The sequence below is a fragment of the Sphaerodactylus townsendi genome, linkage group LG06, assembly GCF_021028975.2.
Source record: "Sphaerodactylus townsendi isolate TG3544 linkage group LG06, MPM_Stown_v2.3, whole genome shotgun sequence".
NCBI lineage: Eukaryota > Metazoa > Chordata > Lepidosauria > Squamata > Sphaerodactylidae > Sphaerodactylus > Sphaerodactylus townsendi.
This window is the reverse complement of record NC_059430.1, coordinates 33,683,671-33,703,934: the sequence shown is the minus strand read 5'-3', so window position 1 is coordinate 33,703,934 and position 20,264 is coordinate 33,683,671. Positions and strand designations below refer to the sequence as shown.

The window sequence follows — 20,264 nt, the reverse complement described above, 5'->3', positions numbered from 1 at the left end:
CAGAAGTAGCTTGGGGTGGTGGGGGGGGGGGGAGAGAAAACTCAAGTGAACACTGACTTCCCCCCATTTAAGTCCCATATTATTCGATTTACTCCCAGGAAAAGGTGCTCAGGATTGCAACCTTTACAGAGATTTCCATAATAGAAGTTGCAGGAAAACTATGCTGGTCCAAAACAAAATTCAAAAATTGAATTCATGTAATGCCGATCAAAATAAGACTAAACAGTGTGCAGACTTCCAGAGTCTCCAGAACTCTTCATCATGATAGATGCCGCAAAACAAAATGGCACCATCCTGAATAGAAAGCCAGCTAGATTTCAGTAGGTTGTGGTGTCCCATAGAGATGGCATCAGAGAATATCTGTGCAAGAAGATACCACTGTAAATATAAAATCTGATAATTTCTCTTCCCTTTTTCATGTTCATCGTGCATCCTGATTAAGCCATTGGAGAACTCAAAAGCTAGCATGCTGCTTTGTGTTACTTTGGCTGGTCTTTAAGATAGTTATTGTGTGGCTTCTGAATATAATTGTGCTATCACAGATCATTTTCCAGCTACTCCTCCCCTCTTTTGCCTGAGCAAAGATTCTTATTTCTTAATGCCTTCCTGGTCGCTCCCATTTATAGCCTGTACTGTACAGGCAAAGCAGAGATCTTGACTAAGATCTGCATGTTGGGAGTGGAGTGTGTGGGTAGTAACAAGAGTCTTGTCATGAGTTGTGATTCCTTTTCTCTTGCAGCATTTTTAAGAAGTTACACAACCAGTTACTTGAGGTGCTGCAGGAGTTGGGTCTCTCTTTTTCCTTCTCTTTCCTCCTGCTGAAGAAGATTAGGAACCCAATCATTTATTTCCGTGGCAGTAACTCCTGGTACATTCAGTGTTATGTATTTCTGTTCATAAGATCGCAGCTTTAATCAGTGCATCTCCCTCTGTCCCAAGAACACTATATTGTTCGACATGGATGCTCTTATGTAAAGATGTTATATAAATTAGTTGCTCATATCCTTGTTCCAGTGCCTTGTGCTGGATGCCTTCTTGGTCAGCTGTCCAGTAGCTTGACAAGCTAGGAAACTGTCTTCTTTGCTCATTAGACCAGAGGAGGGGGCTTCCTCCAGCCTCATGAACTCATGTGCTGCCTTAAGCTGAATTAGACCCTGGGTCCATCAGAATCAGTGTTGTCTATTCAGGCTGGCAACAGCTCTCCAGGCAGAGTTCTTTCATATCACCTGCCACCTGTTCCTTTTTTTAACTGGAGATGGCAGGGATTGGGACCCTCTTCATGCCAAGTGGATGCTCTACCACTGAACCACAGCTCTACCACTGAACCTTGGGAGGGACAGGTGCTTACAAGCCTGCCCATTGGGATGTTTAAGAAAAAGAAGAGTTTGGATTTTATACCCTCACCTTTCTCTCCTGTAAGGAGACTCAAGGTGGCTTACAAGCTCCTTTCCCTTCCTCTCCCCACAACAGACACCTGATGAGACAGTTCCGAAGAACTGTGGCTAGCCCAAAGTCACCCAGCAGGAATGTAGGAATGCGGAAACACATCTGGTTCACCAGATAAGCCTCTACCACTCAGGTGGAAGAGTGGGGAATCAAGCCCGGTCCTCCAGATTAGACTCCACCATGCTCTTAACCACTACACCATGCTGGGGGCATGGGGCAAAGAAAACATTTACCTCCTGGGAACATTCCATGTGGTTCTCTTTACCGATGGATTCATGTGGGAAGTTGTTTGGACACTAAATGAGGCTGAAGAGCTGTTTTAAGTAATGTTTGGAAGTACAGGGGTGGGGCAGGGCTGTCTCTGTAGGGCAAGTTCTGTATCCCTGGGCGCTAGAGGTGCACTGATCCTGGGAGCTGTCAGAAGCATACTTTGCCAATCACACCACTCCGTAGCTATAGCGGTGGGTAATGGAAAGCACAAGGTAGAATACTGGCATTTGGGTCCCACCAGCCAGATGGTATTGTCTAACAAATTTAACGACAGCTTGTGCGAACAGCCTAATGGAATATCTCTTCCCCATATTGGTGTGTGTCAGAAGCGTGTTTGGGCTGTTCTGTAGTTCTGACAGTAAAACCTGTAGCCTTGTTAAACCTGAGTTATGTGCCACAGGTTCCTTGCAAGGGCAACATTTCCCCAATCTGGTTACAGCCTGACATAACTTGGGCTCATTGTAGTGAACAACCATCAAAGTTTGATCACTAGATAAAAGTCCACAGGTGGCAGAGTTTCTGCATTTCTGGAAAGAAACTGAAACAGTGCATATGATTTGATCTATTATATGGATCATTTCAGTTACCGTTGGCAGAACAGGAGGTGGAAATACAAGAGCTGGATTAAAAAAAAACATTTGCGAGGGATATTAAAATCTAGTTTAGCATAGTGGCCAAGACCAAGCTAGAAGTATAAGGTTTGGATTAGCAGTGGGGGAAGGTATGTGTGTGAATTCTCTCCATTCTGTCATTTTTTAAAATCTCAGCCTCCCTCCCTGCTATTAGCAATGATGGTGGAAAGTGCTGTGCAGTTGCAGCTAAGCCAGCATGGCGTAGTGGTTAACAGCAGGTGGATTCTAATCTGGAGGACCAGGTTTGATTCCCCACCATTCCATCTGAGCAATAAACTCTTACCTGGTGAACTGGACTCTAATCTGCAGAACCAGATTTGTTTCCCCGCTCCTACATTCCTTCTGGGTAACCTTGGGCTAGTCACAGTTCTTCAAGACTCTCTGAGTCCCACCTACCTCACAAGGTGTCTGTTGTGAGGAGAGGATGGAAGAGGAGCTTGTAGGCCACCTTGAGTCTCCTTACAGGAGAGAAAGGTGGGATATAAATCCAAACTCCTCCTCTTCCTCCTCCCATCCAAGTACTAGCCAGGGTTGACCCTGCTTAGCTTCTGAGATCAAGTTAGGCTAGTCTGGGTTATTCAGGTTATGGTGTTTGTTGTCTGTGGGCAAATAGTAGTTCTTGGTAAAGGAAGAGGGGGGGAAAATTGCACCAGGAAAAATGGCATACTGTTGGGAGTTGGGGAGAGAAGGTTAAACTGACCACAGTGCTCATTCATGTAGAGCAGGCCTGGGCATTATACGGCCCGCGGACCACATCCGGCCCGCCGGATGACCCTGACTGGCCCCCCTGCCTTGCAGGGGAGCGAGGCGCCTTTGAAAGCCCCGCAGAAGCCGGTTGCCTTGGCTGCCGGCTTCTGCGGGGCTTTCAAAAGCACCTCGCCCCCCTGCCTTTTGGCCTGGCCCTCCACAATATTTTCTGTTTCTTATGTGGCCCCATGGAAAAAATAATTGCCCACCCCTGATGTAGAGGCTCCCCAAACTGATTTTAGTCCGAGGAGGGTGTGCTTTGAACTAGAAAACGTATGTATTTTCTTCATTTATGCCACACTTCTCTCCCAACTAGGATTACTAGCTCTGGACTGGGAAATAACTGGAAGTTATTTTGGAGGTGAAGCCTCAGGAAGCCAGGGTTTGGGGATGGGTGTGACTTCAATGGGGTATATTGCCATAGAATCCACCTTCCATAATGGCCATTGTCTCTAGATGAGCTGGCCTCTGTCACCTGGAGATCAGTTGTAATCCCAGGAGATCTCCAGCTATCACATAGAGGTTGGCAACCATACCTCTAGTGGCAACCCCAAATAATTTCTATAACTTGCCTTTTCTCTCCTCCTGTGAAATAGGGAAGGGTGAAGGTGTGTGACTGGCCCTGTTTGAAATCTGTCCGTGAACTCACTAATTGATATTAGGAAATCTACTGTCTAACCCCCCAACCAGGGGCGTAAGGGGAGAAAATGGCACACGGGCACTGCCCTTGCGGCCCTACCTTGCCTTCGCCCCCCCCACTTATCTTTTTTGGCTGGCTGAAAACAGGCCAGGCTGGTGGGGTGGGGCGAGTGGAAAATTGCCCCTTTCCCCCTCATCCCACCTCGCCCCACCCCACCAGCCTGGCCTGTTTTCAGCCAGCCAAAAAAGTGAAGTAACACTTTACACATCATGGCTGGTCTCTGAAGAAGTTGTACGTGTACATGCTGCTGGCATAGCTTGAGCTCCCTTTGTTTCACTGCAGTAGTCCCCATGTGCAAGTAACATAAAAAATATTTTGCATCTTTGTTGCATTTTTAGAGATTTTATTTTTGCACGGTGCACCCCCACCCTCTTGTGGCTATGCCTCTGCCCACACCCATATTCAAACAGACTTACTTTACAGGATTGGGGTAAGGATTTCTGCAAAAATAAAATCTCTAAAAAAAGATAAGCCATGATGTGTAAAGTGTTACTTCTTTCATTTTTTTGCTTCGTCATGGTGAAACTGGCAGGTTGCCCACGGCAAAAAGGAGTGGCAGCTTAAAGGTTTTACAGTTTGTCCATGTTTGTGTCTGCCTTGTAATCACCAGGGATTAGGCATGTCATGTGTGTTTAAGACAATCTTTAAGCATAAAGTTGCACTTAAAAATGGAAACAGACATTTGTGCAGGGTTTCACTGGCCGATTCCCCACCCACCATTAGATGCGCACTCCTCACGGCAAATACCCCGGGGTCCTGCAGCACTCCCCACTACACCAGCAGTGACAACGCAGCGACAACACAGTCACCCTGATTCTGCCGCTCCTCCCACCCCTCAGCGCGCGTCATTTGGAAGTACAGCTTTTTGAAACAGCGCGCCGAACACGGAGCAGGGGTCCCCTCCACTTTCACTTTTGAAGTGGGGAAAAGCCCACTGTCAGGTCTGATCCTGAATTCATTTATTTGGAAGCAAGCCGCTTTCATCACCCTGGAATGATCCAAAGGGATCTCTTCCCGGAGACTGGGAAGAGCAGTTGCCGGCCCCCAGCAATGTGCTTTTAAAAGCACGAAGGCCGGGGGCAGGGCTGCTCCCCCTGCCCTCAGTGCTTGTAAAAGCACTTCTCTGGGGGCCCGGCAACTATTCTCCCCAGTCTCCGGGGAGAGCAGCAGCTGGGCTACAGGGAGCTGAGGGGAAGGGAGGGGGAGGGGTTGGGGGGCGAGGGCGAAGCAGAACTTCCCCACGCATCCCTGGAGGCCAGCCCCTGCAGAAGTTGGCCTGCAAGGAGGCTGGGAGGGGGGTGGGGCACCGGCTGCAGACGCACGTCTTTGGTCATGTGAGGGGTCCTCCAGCGTCCCCCACATGACTGAAAGGTGTGCGCCCAGGGACAGGGGTAACCCCATGTCCCATGGTGGGTAAAATGTGCCAACTGGAAAAGCAGCTTGTGCATTTGATGAAGCAGTCTTTACCCTGCAAAAGTTTACACCACAGAAACTGTGCCAGGAATATTTACAAGGGAATTGAATATTCTTCAGTGACGTAATCACTTTCCTGGAGGGCAAGGAAACTTCAGAGATAACAATGGAAACCTAGTGAGTTACTAGTTCATGATGGAATGTGGAGAATCCCAGCTGTCATAATGGTTGATGGTGAAAGATTTGCTTAGAACAGTCTCCCTTGGGAGGAATTGGGCAGCCTTTTCTGCAATGAATTCTAAAAGCAAAACAGCAATTCACTCTCTAGTATTGTCTACACAACTTTGTTGTTTGATGTAGCTGTACTGGGGGATGTACTGTACTGTACTGATGTAGCTGTACTGGGGGGAAAAATCAGTAGATTTCAAAATTGGAAATGTTTTTACGTTGCACTGGCAGAAAATGTTGATGGCATTTCAGTAATGTTAAAAACCAACACAGTAACACTTTTAATGTTAAAACCTGTACTCTGTGGGCCTTGCTCCCTTTTGAATTTACTTAAAAATTGAGACTGTAAGTTTTAGAGTCTCAATCCTGTATTAAATTGTTGAAAAGTACTGAAACCTAAGCCACGCTGTTTTAGCAGCTAATTAGGAAGGGGGGGAATTAGCAAGTCATGCTTACAATGCAACTGACTCACCATCGCTGTAGGCACCTTTGAAGCAGGCTGTTGCTGAAAGCAACTCGAGTGAACAAGGAAGCGAGTGAAGTTTGCCCGTGATGCAGAAAGCCCCACCCCCTCGCTAATTCCTCCCCCCCTCCAGCAAACCTTCATAAGTGGAAGCCCTCACGCAACTGCCTCACTGTGTGCTCTTTCCCTTTTTTTCCTCTGGCAGAACATGGGCTGCGACTGAAAGAAGCCTTGTATGAACTCGCCATGCAGACCTCACTGCCCCTCGTGTATGTTCGACAAAACCAAGTCGGAGGCTATGACCAAACTTTACAGGTAAGATGCTGTTATTTTGCTGCAGTATTTGAAAGTCTTTAAAGCTCAAAGGTGAGAATCAGGCTTCCAGGAGGGAATCTTTCTGCCTTGGAGTTTGTGACCCGAATCAGGAAACAAAAGCCCCCCCCCCCCTTTCAATCTAGCATTGCTATGCTAGAGGCCAGGTACGGGTGGGGAGATTTGGAAAGGGAAACCAATGCAGCTTGGGGAGGGGGGGTTCATAAAGACTTCAGAGAATCTCAGACTTTCTTTTTCTGTTTGACAATTGAACAGTGTGTCTTTACATGCGAAGATCAGTGTACTTGAATGGTCCCTTAAAAAGTTTCATCCAATGCTGCTGTTTCAGCATAATAATGATTTAGTAGGAAAGTTTCAGTACAACTCAGAAGCTGTGATCATGTAGCTAAGGGCCCTAAGTGTGCTCAAGCAGGTTTCGGCAGCTGCATCCCCTGGAAGGAAACTCTCACAAGGAACAGGGCTTCTGCTTGTAGGTCTGCCAAATACTCTGTAAACCTTATCGATAATCTATTCCAGAAAGGAGAACAAGGAAGGACTGCATTTAGTTCCCTTCCACTCCATAAAACACCTGATGGTTTAGTTTAGTTTTCATACTTGTAAACCACCTCAAGCAGGATTCTGAAGAGGCAGCATATAAATGTAGGAGCATTTTCACACAACGCACTTAAGTCCATTTGAGCATCTCCTGTGATATTTGCGTCACATGTAAATACTGTTAATGCAGGAGAGTATGTGGAAGATAGATTGACTTCTAGCTAGCACAGGTTTTGCATTCCTATAACCAAAAGCCAGTTGTGTGACATTTCTAATTATTTCAGCCCCAAGTGGGTGGATTTCTCACATTATTGAATGCTGAAATGACCCAAATTACCACTTCGACATTTGCTGTGCTGTGACACATTCCACACTTCCGCAAACATCAGTTAAACTTCATTATAACTGTTGTTTTGTTTCTTAAATTTGTAACCTGTAAATTTTTTGCGAACTCAGGACAGAGTTTTAGTTTTGTCCTGATGCTCTTGAGGTGGGCCAGGTGCTCAAGGTTTGTGCCATAGCATTTGAACCTACATTCTTCATTCTTCCTATTTAAGCCTCAGACTTCAGCCTCTGCAACGAAGCCAATTATACAAAACGCTTGTGTGAATTAGCCCTCCACTGCTGTAACAGGTTCAGAAATGACAGACAAAAGTTTATAGAAAAATGCGTCTCTTTTTGGTTGATGTCCATCATTCTCAGCAGGGCAAATTTCATTGTCAGCTAAATGTTTGTATAATATATTCAATTATGTGTGTGTTAAAAGTGAAATGAAGTTGTTTGCAATGCTTGGTGACCCTATGAATCAATATTGTTAACAGTCTTGCTTAGGTATTGCAAACTGGGGCCCCTGGCTTCCTTGATTGAGTCTGTCCATCCCATACAGGGTCTTCCTCTTTTCTGGTTGCCTTAAACTTTTCCTAGCATTATTGTCTTTTCCAGTGACTCTAGAACTCATGGCCCAGATGGCCTAGGACCATTCTATCAGCTTACCAGCATGGCCAATTGGCCATGCTGACAGAGGCTGATGGGAATTGTAGTTCCTGAACATCTGGAGAGCCGCAGGTTCCCTACCCCTGCTCTAGTCTTCTCATATTCTCATAATGTGACCAAAGTACGATAGCTTCAGTTTAGTCATTTTAGCTTCTAGGGCCGGTTCAGGCTCAGCTCAATTAGCTTACAAATTGCTGAAGCACAAACACAGAATAGTACACTAAAATAGGGCAATTCTAATCATAACTACACCCTTCAAAACCTGTTGACTTCAGTGGACTCAGAGGGCTGTAACTCTGCTTGACGTTGCACTGGATGAAACAACCCAGATTTTTGAAAGCTGCAATTGTCAAACTGGTCCTCCCAAGGCCTTTTGAGAATGGATTTGCATTTCGTTCTAAAAAGTAAAAGATTTTGGCTCTTTGTGAGCAGTATCCCTCAGTGCCAGGGCCCAGTGGTGTAGCGCCCACGGGACAGGGGGGCACTATGCCCCAGGTGGAGCCGCGGAGGAGGCTTGGCTGGGCTGTGGACGGGGCGTTCCGGGGGCGTTCCCGGACAGGGCGGGTCGGGATGCGGCAGGGGCACAGGGCCCACACATGCCCCGGGCGCAGTTTTTCCTTGCTCTGCCTCTGCCAGGGCTACAAGAAACTTACCGTCATCCTGATGTTAAGGTGCTACTATATTTCCATAGTGGTGTGTAAAATGTGATGATTCTTCCCTGATGCTCTTGGAAAAGTGAGGACTTATAAAAAGTCTTGTCCAGTAATCAGTTTCTTGTGTTCTCATTGTGAAGGTCGATTCTGCATGGTAGAAATATAACGGGTTGAGGAAGGGAAATACCCAATTTGGGGAAGAACTTTGTATGGGTCCGTTTCCCAAAGTGGGATTGACCTGGGATTTTCCTCAACCTGGATTTTTTAAAAAAACCTCCAAAATTGCGATCTTTTTGAAAAATCCTAGGTTGAACCCGCTTCTGTGGGAATGGCATGAGTGCCCAACCAGTTTATTTTTCCTGCCCCACTGCTCATTCTCTTGCCTTAAATCATGTCAGTTTCGTTTCTGCTGCGCTGCTAACTGGTATGATTGCCCACAATTTCAGAAACGTCCCCCAAGCACGTTTTCTCCCCTTGGCAGTGACTGCAAGCGTCATTTCACCCAAATGTGTACAGCAATGGATTCACAACCCGTTTCTTTTCTTTTTTTTGGATGCTCAGAGCACGTAGCTAGGCAGATGCACACTGTCTGCATGCTTCATGTTTATATTTGTTGTGGTTATAAAGCCCTAAACGTTTCCCCCATGCTGTAGAAATGGAAGGGGAGGTCCTGCTTGGGCTGCTGTAGATTCTCCACCAACCAGATGCATTCCCTTAGCAGAGGGTGGGAGTGTACAGAAGGGGGACTGTGGTGATGGGACAGCAGAGGCGGAGTGAGGGGGAACTGCGCCCCTGCTGCGGCGCCGTCTGCCCTGGTACACCCCTGTCCCGCCCCCTCCGTGGCCCAGCCACATCTGCTGCTCTGCCTGGGGCATCATGCCCCACCCAGCCTCGTTGGCGCTATGCCACTGTGGAACAGCCAATCAGAACACAGGAAAAAATGGGATGTTTCCACCTGTGCATTTGCATTGTTAAAAAAATTAGTGGGTTTGTGCAAAGGGGCAGAAAGAAAATTGATTGTTTCCTTCACGGAAAATGGGCACCCATGAGAAGGACAACAATGGAATAAAATAGACCCAGATACAAAAATAACAGATGTAACCCATTATTATTATGCTATGTGGAATTGACCATAGTTGCGCCCATCTGTGAGCATGGGAAATGACCTGGGGATTTCCCTACAACCTTCCTGTTGTTCAGCACTGGATATGTGGTAACTTTCTAGTTGACACTGGTCTTGTTACAGTCAGTGGGTAAATTCTAGTAGCAGTTCATCTGAGAAACAGCTATTGGCTGAAACAAATGCTCTAATTTCTACAAATTAAAGCCACCATGAAATGTCCTTGCTGGTTTGCATTTGAACTTTTGCTCTTATACTGCTGGATTCAAAATGAGCCAAGCCAGTTATCTAAAGGCAGGAGAGTGAGGCTGCATTTTGGCTCCTGGTTACAAAGTGTGAAAACCTTGTGACTGATTTTCAATAGGAGAGCGTATGGAGAGACATGGAATGTGTTTTGCGGGCCCAGCTGTCAAAATGCATTTGCAAAATTGAGAGGATCTTTTAAACAGAATGATGGCAGCTAATCCACAGACGTAGATTGTAAAGCAGATTCTCTTGCAGAGCAGCATAGCATTGTTTGGTTTGATCTAAGTTTCTAGAGCCCAAACTTTAAGTTAGTAAAGGAAATGCTGACCTACAAAACAGTTGGTTTCAGGATGCACCTATGCAAATTTTCCCTTTTAAGGTAGTGTGGAATTTTTCCCTTATAAGAGAGTATCCTATAATTATTGCCTCTGCCTACTCTGCAGCAAGGAATTTTGTTCCCTGACGCAGTCTTCTGATTCTCCCAGGAAAGCCAATCAGGAATCGTCACATGCATATCAAAGAGCTGGCAGTGGGTAGCAGTATTTATATGGTCTGACTCCTTGTGCCTGTAGCCATTGTAAAATTGCAGGGAACAACCTTATAGCTCCAGGAAAACTGCGTGAAAATACAATCCCAATGTTGGTAAACTGGAGATTCAGGTTTGTTAATTATTTGGAGGCAGGGATGTTATGTTGGAGTACAATGTTGGTTATAGTAGACAGTGGGACTCTAAAAATGCTGTTTAAAAATAAGGATGTATGACTGAAAAGAATTCTAGGGTTGGAATTAAGGCCCAGGCCAGATGCGACACACAGTCATATATCTACCCTAATGTTGATGCTTTTTTTCAAATCAAAAGCCGTCTACGAGACTCCAAGTTTGAGCAGAGAAATGGCTGAGGCTATTGTAAAAAAAGGAATGCATTTGTTCACTTAGGTGTGCTGCAGTCCTCCCGAATAAGCATGGATAGACTTGTAGCTTGCCTAATCACACATTACAAAGTTCTTTGCCTTCTGGATGTCCACCAGTTTCTAGTGACCATGTGTGGTCTGGGAGTTCCATTCTCAGAACTTAAGTTTCAGGTACTCACAGACCTGATTCAGATCGGGACATGAGGAGATGGGGCTCAAACCTTCTTCCTCCCCACACTTCCTCCTGACCAGAGAAGGCCTTCAGAAATTGTTACTTGCCTTGTTGAATGAACATACATGAACTGAAGGGCTTCTAGCGATGTCGGCCTCAACGTGGTACCTGGAGATCTCCCAGAATTACAGCTCATCTCCAGATTATAGACATCAGTTCCCTTAGGAAAAAATGGATGCTTTGGAAGATAGACTCTGTGGCATTGTACCCAACTACGGTTCCTGTCCTTTCCAGGCTCCACCCCTAAATCTCCAGGAGTTTCCCAACCCGGAGCCGGCAATCCTACCCTGCTTTCCAACTAGTGGCCAGAAGGCACCTGGCAATCCTAAGGACTAAGTGGGGAAAATAATGGCTCCTCAGCAGAGGGCAGCAGTGGAAGAGGGCAGCAGTGGTCCCAGGCAGCCTGGCAGCGGTCCTGTACAGCCTGGCAGGGCCAGGCTGAGGGGCACCTGGCAGGCCCGTGACATGTTCCCAGTCCAGCTGCTCCTTCAGCCACCGGAGGCTGGGCTGGGATCCTGCCACAGGCTGCCACTCGGCTCGGCCCCACCGGCTGAAGGAGCAGCCTGGCGGGGCCGGGCCATGTGATCTAATGGGGGGCACCCGAGGTCAATTGACCTCATGTCCCTCTGGCAGGTACGCCACTGCATACCTGGCAGTTAAGTTCTGACCTTGGATCTTCTGGATTATATCTGATCAATAGGCTTAGGGCAGACAAATCTTGGGAACACAAGGACTATTTGATTATGTCACAAGGTATGAATAGTGCTGCAGCTGGCTCTGGACACTAGCTGATGAGAGGAATAATATTAATGAAGAATGTGAGGAGCTGCTGTTGAAGTTCAAAAATTTCAACCAATAGAATCCCGTTAGGACTGTTCTCAAGACATTAGGATGTTGGAAACAAACTGAATAATGCTCTAGCACAGTGGTGGTCAATGTAATGCCTGCCAGTCTGTTTTCTGGTCTCCATTTCTACCCCAAAAAGCATCTATTTCAGCAAAAGAGCCAATCTCAGCTTTTCTTCACTTTATTGTACTTCAGAAGAGCCCAGGGAGGTATCACCTTTGCATCTTCAGGAAGCATGTATTCAGAAACAGCTTTCTCTGTTGTTATACCAGCTGGCTTGGAATCTTCCAGAATTGGTGGATCCTTCTAGTATTTTCTTAGTGATCCCCCAATGGCAGACATTTTGTGATTGGTCCCACCCTCTATGGAGCCATTTTATGGTGGTGCCCACAACTGTATTCTCAGGAGGGTTTCTTAATAATCATAGCCTAATGGCAAAGTCATAGTTTCAGATTACAGTTGAGGGATGCAAGATTCTCCACAGTGTTCTTAAAAAAGCAGGAGTTGTTGACGTTTGCTGTAATGCACTCATAATAACTGTGGCAGTGCTACAAATGCATGTTTACATTCACCATTTTTTTTAAAAGCAAAGGGATTTGTGCTTCTGGCTTGCATAGCTGAAATGTAATTACATTTCTATAATAGTCAATTAGTGTGTAGAACCTGTGTGCTGCTAGAGTAATAAGCATTCCTATGGAATAATTATATGTGGTCTGAAAGACTGCAGGGTGGGAGAAACAGTCATACACCTGACAGCTTATTTGGAATGCAGATTTGTTTCGATAATAATAACAATTGGTGGCTAGATGCAGCAACTGAAAATAAGTAAACATAAAAACACAATTAGGTAGACATTTTTCTTCCTGTTGGTGTCCTTTTTGTTCTTTTGCAATGCAGGGTTATTGTTATTTTTAATCACCCCCGATCAATGATATTCTGATCCATGTTGAATTCTCTTTATGGACCGATTGCTTTGTTTTCTCTACTTAGGCACACAAGGGAGGAAAACTTAAAAAGATGCTTGAAATTAATGGCCAAGCAGAAGGACATTCTTATGACTATGATCTGATTGTCATCGGAGGGGGCTCTGGTGGACTGGCTGCTTCCAAGGTATGATTAAGAGGTTCATGAGCAACCAGCTAACTGGCTGTTTTCAGGTGCATTTTGCCACAGGCAGGAATGGATTCATTCTCCCCAAATATGTTGCTGGTTTATTCTGGACTTGTTTGTCCCTGCTAAGTACCCGGAATGGGACTTGTCATGCCAAGCCTGCGGGGTAGCAAGCTTGCTTCAGTAAGATTTGGGTTCTTTGCTTCAAAACTCCACTCCAGCTGAGTTCTCAACAATTTTTATTGTAAAAATTCAAAACAAAGAAATAAAGCCAACGTTGGTTACAGGGATCTCTTAGCTAGACACAACCCTTTTGGATTCCTTTGTCCCCATTCCAGGAACCCATGGCCCAGAGATGCTTCTCTGACCATGTCTCGAGATGGAATCTAAAATCCTTTGTTTCCCCCCTCTCAGGAAAACTCTGTTCTGGCCACGAGGTAATTTAGGCCTTTGAAGTTGCATCCTGGCACCTTTGCATAGCTTCCTGTTCTCCATCCAGGAGATCAAAAACCAAATATGCTTTTCACAGTCATGTGTGATTTCCCTTTGCTCTAGCGATAGCATCATTCCATGACAGACTGGACCCTTTTTCAAAGCTGAGTCTCGCTCCTTAGTTCTTCTCTGCCTTCTGTGCTTTATTTTTGTGGAATGATTAGATTGGATTTATAATTCTTGGTGCTGCCATACAGGGGATGCTTGTTATTCTGCACATCTAATCAGGTGTGGTCGACAGTTAAAAGCTATGCTGATAAAAGTTTGATTGCTTTATTTGGATGGTTGAATACTGTTCCTTTAAAGACAGTGTGGGGTTCTGCAGTTGATTGCAAAGAAGTACAGATGAGCGATGCTGATTATGTGAAGCAGGCAATGCTGTTTGACAGTCTGAATGCTGCTGTTCTTGAAGCAAGCAAAATGAAGTCAGAAAAATAAAGGAAAGGACTCTCTTTTTTTGATGCAGGTAGTGGGGGAGAGCAAATCCTATAGCCTGCTACAATACCATGACTTTAAGATGACTTTAAATTCACATTTCTTAAATGAATTACGAAGCCTTTCTTTTTTGCTGTCAAGTCACAGCTTACTTAAAACCCCATAGGGTTTTCAAGGGAAAAATATTTGGAAGTGGTTTGCCATTGTCTGCCTCCACATCATGACCCTGATATTTCTTGGAGGTCTCCCATCCCAACACTAGCCAGAGGCTGGTCTGAGAGTGTAACTGGTCCAAGGTCATCCAGCAAACTTGTATGGCATGACTAAGAATTTGTACCTGGGTTTCCCAGGTCCTAGTCTGACTCCTTAACTACTACACTGTGTTGGCTGTCATGAAACCGTAGCATTTAGAAAATACTGAGCCAAGGAAGATGGCTGAAGGTTTCTGTGGCCTGTATCCCTATCTGTGTTTGTAACTTCTTTGGAAACCCCTGTTTGTATCCCTGCAAATACTTCTCCCCCACCCCCCACCCCACCAGGAAAACATCATTTCTAACTACTGCACTCCTGTAGCATCTTAACATACAATTGTGTTGAGGCTTAACTGGTTTTAGCCCAGCATGCTATAATATTCCAAATGTGAGCGAGGTGTCTGGAAGAAACAAAACTCAGAATTCAGAGGCATAGCTCCAAGGGGGCAGGGGCGTGTGCGACGCACTGGGTGCACGCCTTTGCAGGGGCATGGCAAGGGCATTCTGGGAGCATTCCGGGGTGGGACGGGGGCATGGCAGGGGCGGAGGATGCACCAGTGCACTGGGCGCTTTCCTCCCTCGCTCCATCCCTGTTAGAATTACCAAATGTTGCACAGTTAATCTAAAGATCTTAGGGTACATCAACCACCCAGTCCACAGAGCCATCAATTTTGCAACAGTGTGCTAAAATTAGATGGGTAAGAAGTTGTGCTTCCAAACAAATGTTGCTCTGATAGCATTGAAACCTATCATGAATTAATAACATAGGACTTTTTTGGTAGAGCATGAAGTTGTACTGGGCGAAATCTGCAAAGCAGGTATCTGGAAAGTATTTCATCTGCCATGTTCTCTCTGATGTGGGTGAGCATGGAGAGATGAAACGGGACCATTGTTACATAAGAACATAAGAACAAGCCAGCTGGATCAGACCAGAGTCCATCTAGTCCAGGGGTGGGCAACTATGGCCCTCCAGATGTTCATGGACTACAGTTCCCATCAGCCCCTGCCAGCATGGCCAATTGGCTATTCTGGCAGGGGCTGATGGGAATTGTAGTCCACGAACATCTGGAGGGCCATAGTTGCCCACCCCTGATCTAGTCCAACTCTCTGCTACTCGCAGTAGCCCACCAGGTACCTTTGGGAGCTCACATGCAGGATGTGAAAGCAATGGCCTTCTGCGTCTGTTGCTCCCGAGCACTTGGACTGTTAAGGCATTTGCAATCTCAGATCAAAGAGGATCAAGATTGGTAGCCATAAATCAACTTCTCCTCCATGAAACTGGTTGCGCAAGCAGAACATACAGGTGCACTGGTTTTCTATAGGACAAGTCTTAATGGAGGTCCGCAGAGTAGCAGCAGCAGCAGCACTGGCATATAGGTTGGACCCTACTGGTTAGAACAGCAGTTCTCAACCTGTGGGTCGCGACCCCTTTGGGGGTTGAACAACCCTTTCACAGCGGTCACCTAAGACTCTCTGCATCAGTGATCTCCATCTGTAAAATGGATAAATGTTAGGGTTGGGGGTCACCACAACATGAGAAACTGTATTAAAGGGTCGTGGCATTAGGAAGTTGAGAACCACTGGGTTAGAAGCTTATTTGAATGTAGATCAGCAAACGCTTTCAGGATCTTCTTCAGCCCACCAGGCTGTTCAACACATTCTCTTATATCTGCAGCAACTATATTGAAAGGTGAGAGATCTCAGATTTAGGTCTCCCACTGTGATTGTTCTCGCTAGCAAGAAACAATCACTACTTGCGAACTTATCCTTGTGTTTAGTATGTTCATATTAATGATTTTCTTGGAATGCATAGAATGCGCGCCATGGCTGTGGCCTGAAGTCAAATTCATATTCTTGTTTTCTTGCTACCATTGCTCAATAAACACATCATTTTATGTCTCAGAGATAAAGCTCATTTAAAAGGAGCATTGAGCGGTCATCATTTTTAATTAGCACGGGCTCCAGAAGCGAGACATCTCAAGGGCCACTCATGCAATGGAATGCAACACGCCATTTGACCCAGCTGTGGTCATTCAAGAAGCAAATTGTCGTTCAACATTTAATTAAGTTTGTTTGCTACACCTCCCCTCCCCCCTTCTCTGACACTGTGCTGTTTTTCTCATGACTCAGGTAATTGTTGCAAAAATGTAGGTGAAATTAGATCTGGGAGATGGGCAACTGCAGCATAATGTTAAGTGGAACCAACCCCCTGGCAGCCATTTTGGAGGAAGAATTTAGCAAAATCTCCTTGTGAAAGTATCACAAATGTTTGCTAAAAGGCAAGATGTTCTGACTTCTTTTGAGAATGTATTGGGAATATTAATCTTCACACCTTCTGCCTCAAGTATTTCAGAAACGACTCCTGAATGGGAGTTTTCCAGCTTACATTGTTATCCCTCTAGGTCTTGAATTTTCTGGCCTTGGTCTGTCCATAGCATTATTACTCAGAGGCAAATCCAAATATCAGTCTTCCCAGAGCCTGATATCCTGGCTAACCCTGTTCCACTTCCTCTCTCCTGGCCTTGTGACCTAGTTTGGGGTTTCAGCCCCAAACTACTACTACATCAGCCAGATGGACACGGAACAACCTCTGTTCTCACAAAGGACTTGTGGGCACCCAGGATTTCCTTTGCTGCCAGGGATGCCAGACCCCAGTATGAGCAATGCTGAAATAAGATGCTTGTAATCCACTGCATGTGTAACTTCTTTTGTTCAAATACTTAATTTTATTTCCAGGAAGCTGCCAAGCTGGGCAAGAAGGTAATGGTGCTGGATTTTGTTGTCCCTACTCCTTTGGGAACTAGGTGGGGTAAGTTAATAAGCCATATCTTTTCTTCTCTGGGGCACAGTCATTTATATGATCATTCATCATGGTCAGCCTTAGAGTTCAAAATGGACTAAGACAATATCAGATGCTCTCGGATTGTGCAGCTATTAGTTGCCTATGGGCTGTGCATGGAGTATGGGTTCTTGGACTCCTGTTTCTACTGGAAACCAGCTCCCCTACTCTGCTATCAACATTTTAAAGAAGAGAAGAGAAGCGAGCTGCTGGGGGTTGGGTTATATTTGGATTCTGTGCAATAATGTTAGGATCTATAAACCATCCCCAATGGACAAGCTGGAGAGGGAAAGGGAAGATGCCTCCTCCCACTGTCCAAAGCAGGAGGCCAGCTGGGTGCCAGAGACAATGCAAACAGTGAATATACATATAATCCTCACCTGCGTGCTGAAGCTGCAGGGTGAAGAGAAAAAAGGTGTTTTTGGAGTGCCTGGGTCTCTTTTCCTGCCTGTAGTGTTGATGGGCACTTAGCTGAAATGAATAGCCAACCACCTTCTCATGTCATCTTATATTTCCATGTGTTCATTTCCTTTACTCCTTATGCTTACAATATTTCACAGCAATATCACCCATTCACTTTCTGGACTTGCCATGGCTTCTCTTTTCAACCACAAACACAGAAATAAGATCCGGAATAATAGTCCCATGGATAGACTCACAAGGAAGAGTCTGAGCCAGGTCCCTTGCTAAAGGTGCTCTAGTAGCAGTGTAGTCTCCTATATCTGCTTATTACATTTCTATCCTACCCCTCCTTCAAGGAGTTCAGGGAAGTGTGTATGGTTCTTCCATTGGCAGCATAAGCCCTGCTGCACTCAGTAACTTACCCAAGCACTTCTGGGTTTGGCCAGCAAACTCACACCAGTAAAAGCAAAAGAAATAAATTTCTTATTAAGAAAATTCAGGAAGTTGTTAAAACAAACAGAATTGCAGTTTGCCATAGACAAGATACACACAGCATAGTTCTTCTTGAGGCCTTTAGCTTGCAAAGCATAAGCAAAATTCTCTCTCTCTCTCTCTCTCTCTCTCTCTCTCTCTCTCTCTCTCTCACTCCCCCCCCTCTCTTTCTGGCAGCAAAGTGTGGGGGTGAGGTAAGGGGAATAATTGCTATTACAATGATGAGTCCCTAGCCCAAAGTTATCGTGTCATCCTCAATCAGGGTTGTCCTCAACCAGTTTTTTTGGCTCTGGCACTGACTTGGTGTAACATTCTGTCAGATGAGACCCAAGCCCTAAGGGATTTATCACAGATCTTCAGGGCCTGTAAGATGGGGCTGTTCTGCCAGGTCTTTGGTTGAGTACAGTAATGGCATCCATCTGGCTTCCCGTACCTTCTTTTCCTTCTTTCTGTTATTGTTGAGGTCTTTTGTTAATTCTGTCCTAAATTGAGATATACTTAGGGCGCCATAGTCTTTTGTAATTGATTATGTGACTATTGTGAATTGTTCTGTTAGAAACTGCCCTGAGCCCAGAAGGAGAAGAACAGCCTAGAAATCAAACAAACAAACAAAACACTGGCCATAGTCTGGTGACCCCAATTGATCAATCCAGTTGCTGTTCTAACAGAAATTTCCAGAATTAGAGCCAACTGTCCCCTCTCATCCAAACATTCTCACCTGAAGTGAATCTTCCCAGTTAAGTGCTGGCCTGGGAAAACCACCTTGAAAGATAAGGAATTACGAAGCAGCAGCCTGCACCTGTGAAACGCTTTGCCAGTTAGAGCTGGAAAGTTCTACTAAGATGAATACTTTCTACTGGTTACGTCCTTGGTTTCTGTGTTAAAAGGTTGTGTGATCCCATAAATTGTAATATGAAACTTGGTTCTATTCCTCTCTCAGGTCTTGGAGGAACTTGTGTCAACGTAGGTTGCATCCCTAAAAAGCTCATGCACCAGACAGCTTTGCTTGGACAAGCCATATCTGATGCTCCCAAGTTTGGGTGGCAGTTGGAGCCCAAAGGTACATGCATGGAATCGCTTTTGTCCACTGGCTGTTTCTATTGTGCTGCTGTTTAACACTTTGTATTGAGGTGACACAGGAATGAAGTGATTCAAATAGGGAGGGCACAAAGTTCTAAAGCCATGTTCTGGGATTTAAGTTTTTAAAAAGCAATATAAGAGCAACTATGGGTCTTTTAAAAAAATGTTTGCTCAGTGACAGGAATTCTGTCTTTACAAGCTGGAGTTTGTGGATACATTTATCAAGCAATAGCAGAGAAATTACCACAGCAGCACTAATGGTACCTGAGAATATTTGGACTTTGCATTCATGGGATTTCCCTTTTAAAGAAATACGAAATAAGGTTTTAAAAAGTTTCAGAAGATTACGTCACACTCCCTTCAAAATAATCTGAGCCGTATTTGCCCATATCACTATCCTTGCACTGTGTCAGACAAACTCTGCAAACCTTGGAGAATGTAACTGTTTTAAAATAGAAGGGGCAGAGCAATGAGTTGAACCAGGTGTGCCTGTTATTATGTAACGCACTAACGGAAAATGTGGGCTGTGGGAAATGAACGACACGCAGATGAAAAGTTGGTTTCTTTTCTCTCAACAGTAGATCACAGCTGGGAGACCATGACAGAAGCGGTTCAGAATTACATTGGCTCTCTGAACTGGGGCTACCGGGTAGCTCTCCGAGATAATAAAGTTACATATGAAAACGCTTATGGAGAATTTGTTGGGCTTCACAGGATTAAGGTACTGAATCTCTGAGCAGTTTTGTGCCGTTGCATCGTGACGCTCCTGTTTTACTTGAACAGAGATGTTCTGCTTTAAATGAGAACGTTCTGCTAGATTTGGCAGCTAAGCCAGAACAGGCTATTTTTATTGTTAGGCAATTCCAAGGGGTTTGCATGGGAGCATCTATCTAATAGAAAGCACATTTAAAGCAGCACAGAGGATTTTTCCTCTTTGCCAACATAGTGCTTGAGCTTCTGCTGCTAAGGGGCAGCGGAGGATGAAGGGAGGGTGGGATTTCTCATATAGGGCCTGGCATCCTCAGCTGCCTGGCCAGAGGTGAGTGAAGCTCATTGGGGAAGAAGCTGCAGCTGCCTTGTTGCCCTGTTTGGAGAAAAGAAAAGAAAGAACTATCACTACAGTAATAATAACTGCTCTGTTTTACTATTCTCTCAAGATAAATTAAAACCTTTCCAAGAACGGGCGGTATAAAGCATCAGCATGACCGTGAGGAGGTGAATGCCCCTCCTTCTGCTAAACCATAGGCGTCAAACTCGCAGCCCTCCAGATGTTATGGACTACAGTTCCCATCATCCCCTGCCAGCATCATGCCAGCATCATCCCCTGCCAGCATCATGCCAGCATCATGCTGTCAGTGGATGATGGGAACTGTAGTCCATAACATCTGGAGGGGCA

At 45.3% G+C, this 20,264-nt stretch overlaps 1 protein-coding gene across 2 annotated transcripts in view; it reads left to right on the top strand.

Annotated features, from left to right (window-relative positions):
* Positions 1-20,264, top strand: part of TXNRD1 (thioredoxin reductase 1) — a 63,006-nt gene that overhangs the window by 20,641 nt on the left and 22,101 nt on the right. For both annotated transcript variants that reach the window (XM_048501958.1, XM_048501959.1), the window contains 5 exons: positions 6,105-6,214; positions 12,758-12,877; positions 16,792-16,864; positions 18,729-18,848; positions 19,447-19,589. In XM_048501958.1, the coding sequence (XP_048357915.1) occupies positions 6,105-6,214; positions 12,758-12,877; positions 16,792-16,864; positions 18,729-18,848; positions 19,447-19,589 (566 nt within the window). The remainder of the gene's footprint in view (positions 1-6,104; positions 6,215-12,757; positions 12,878-16,791; positions 16,865-18,728; positions 18,849-19,446; positions 19,590-20,264) is intronic.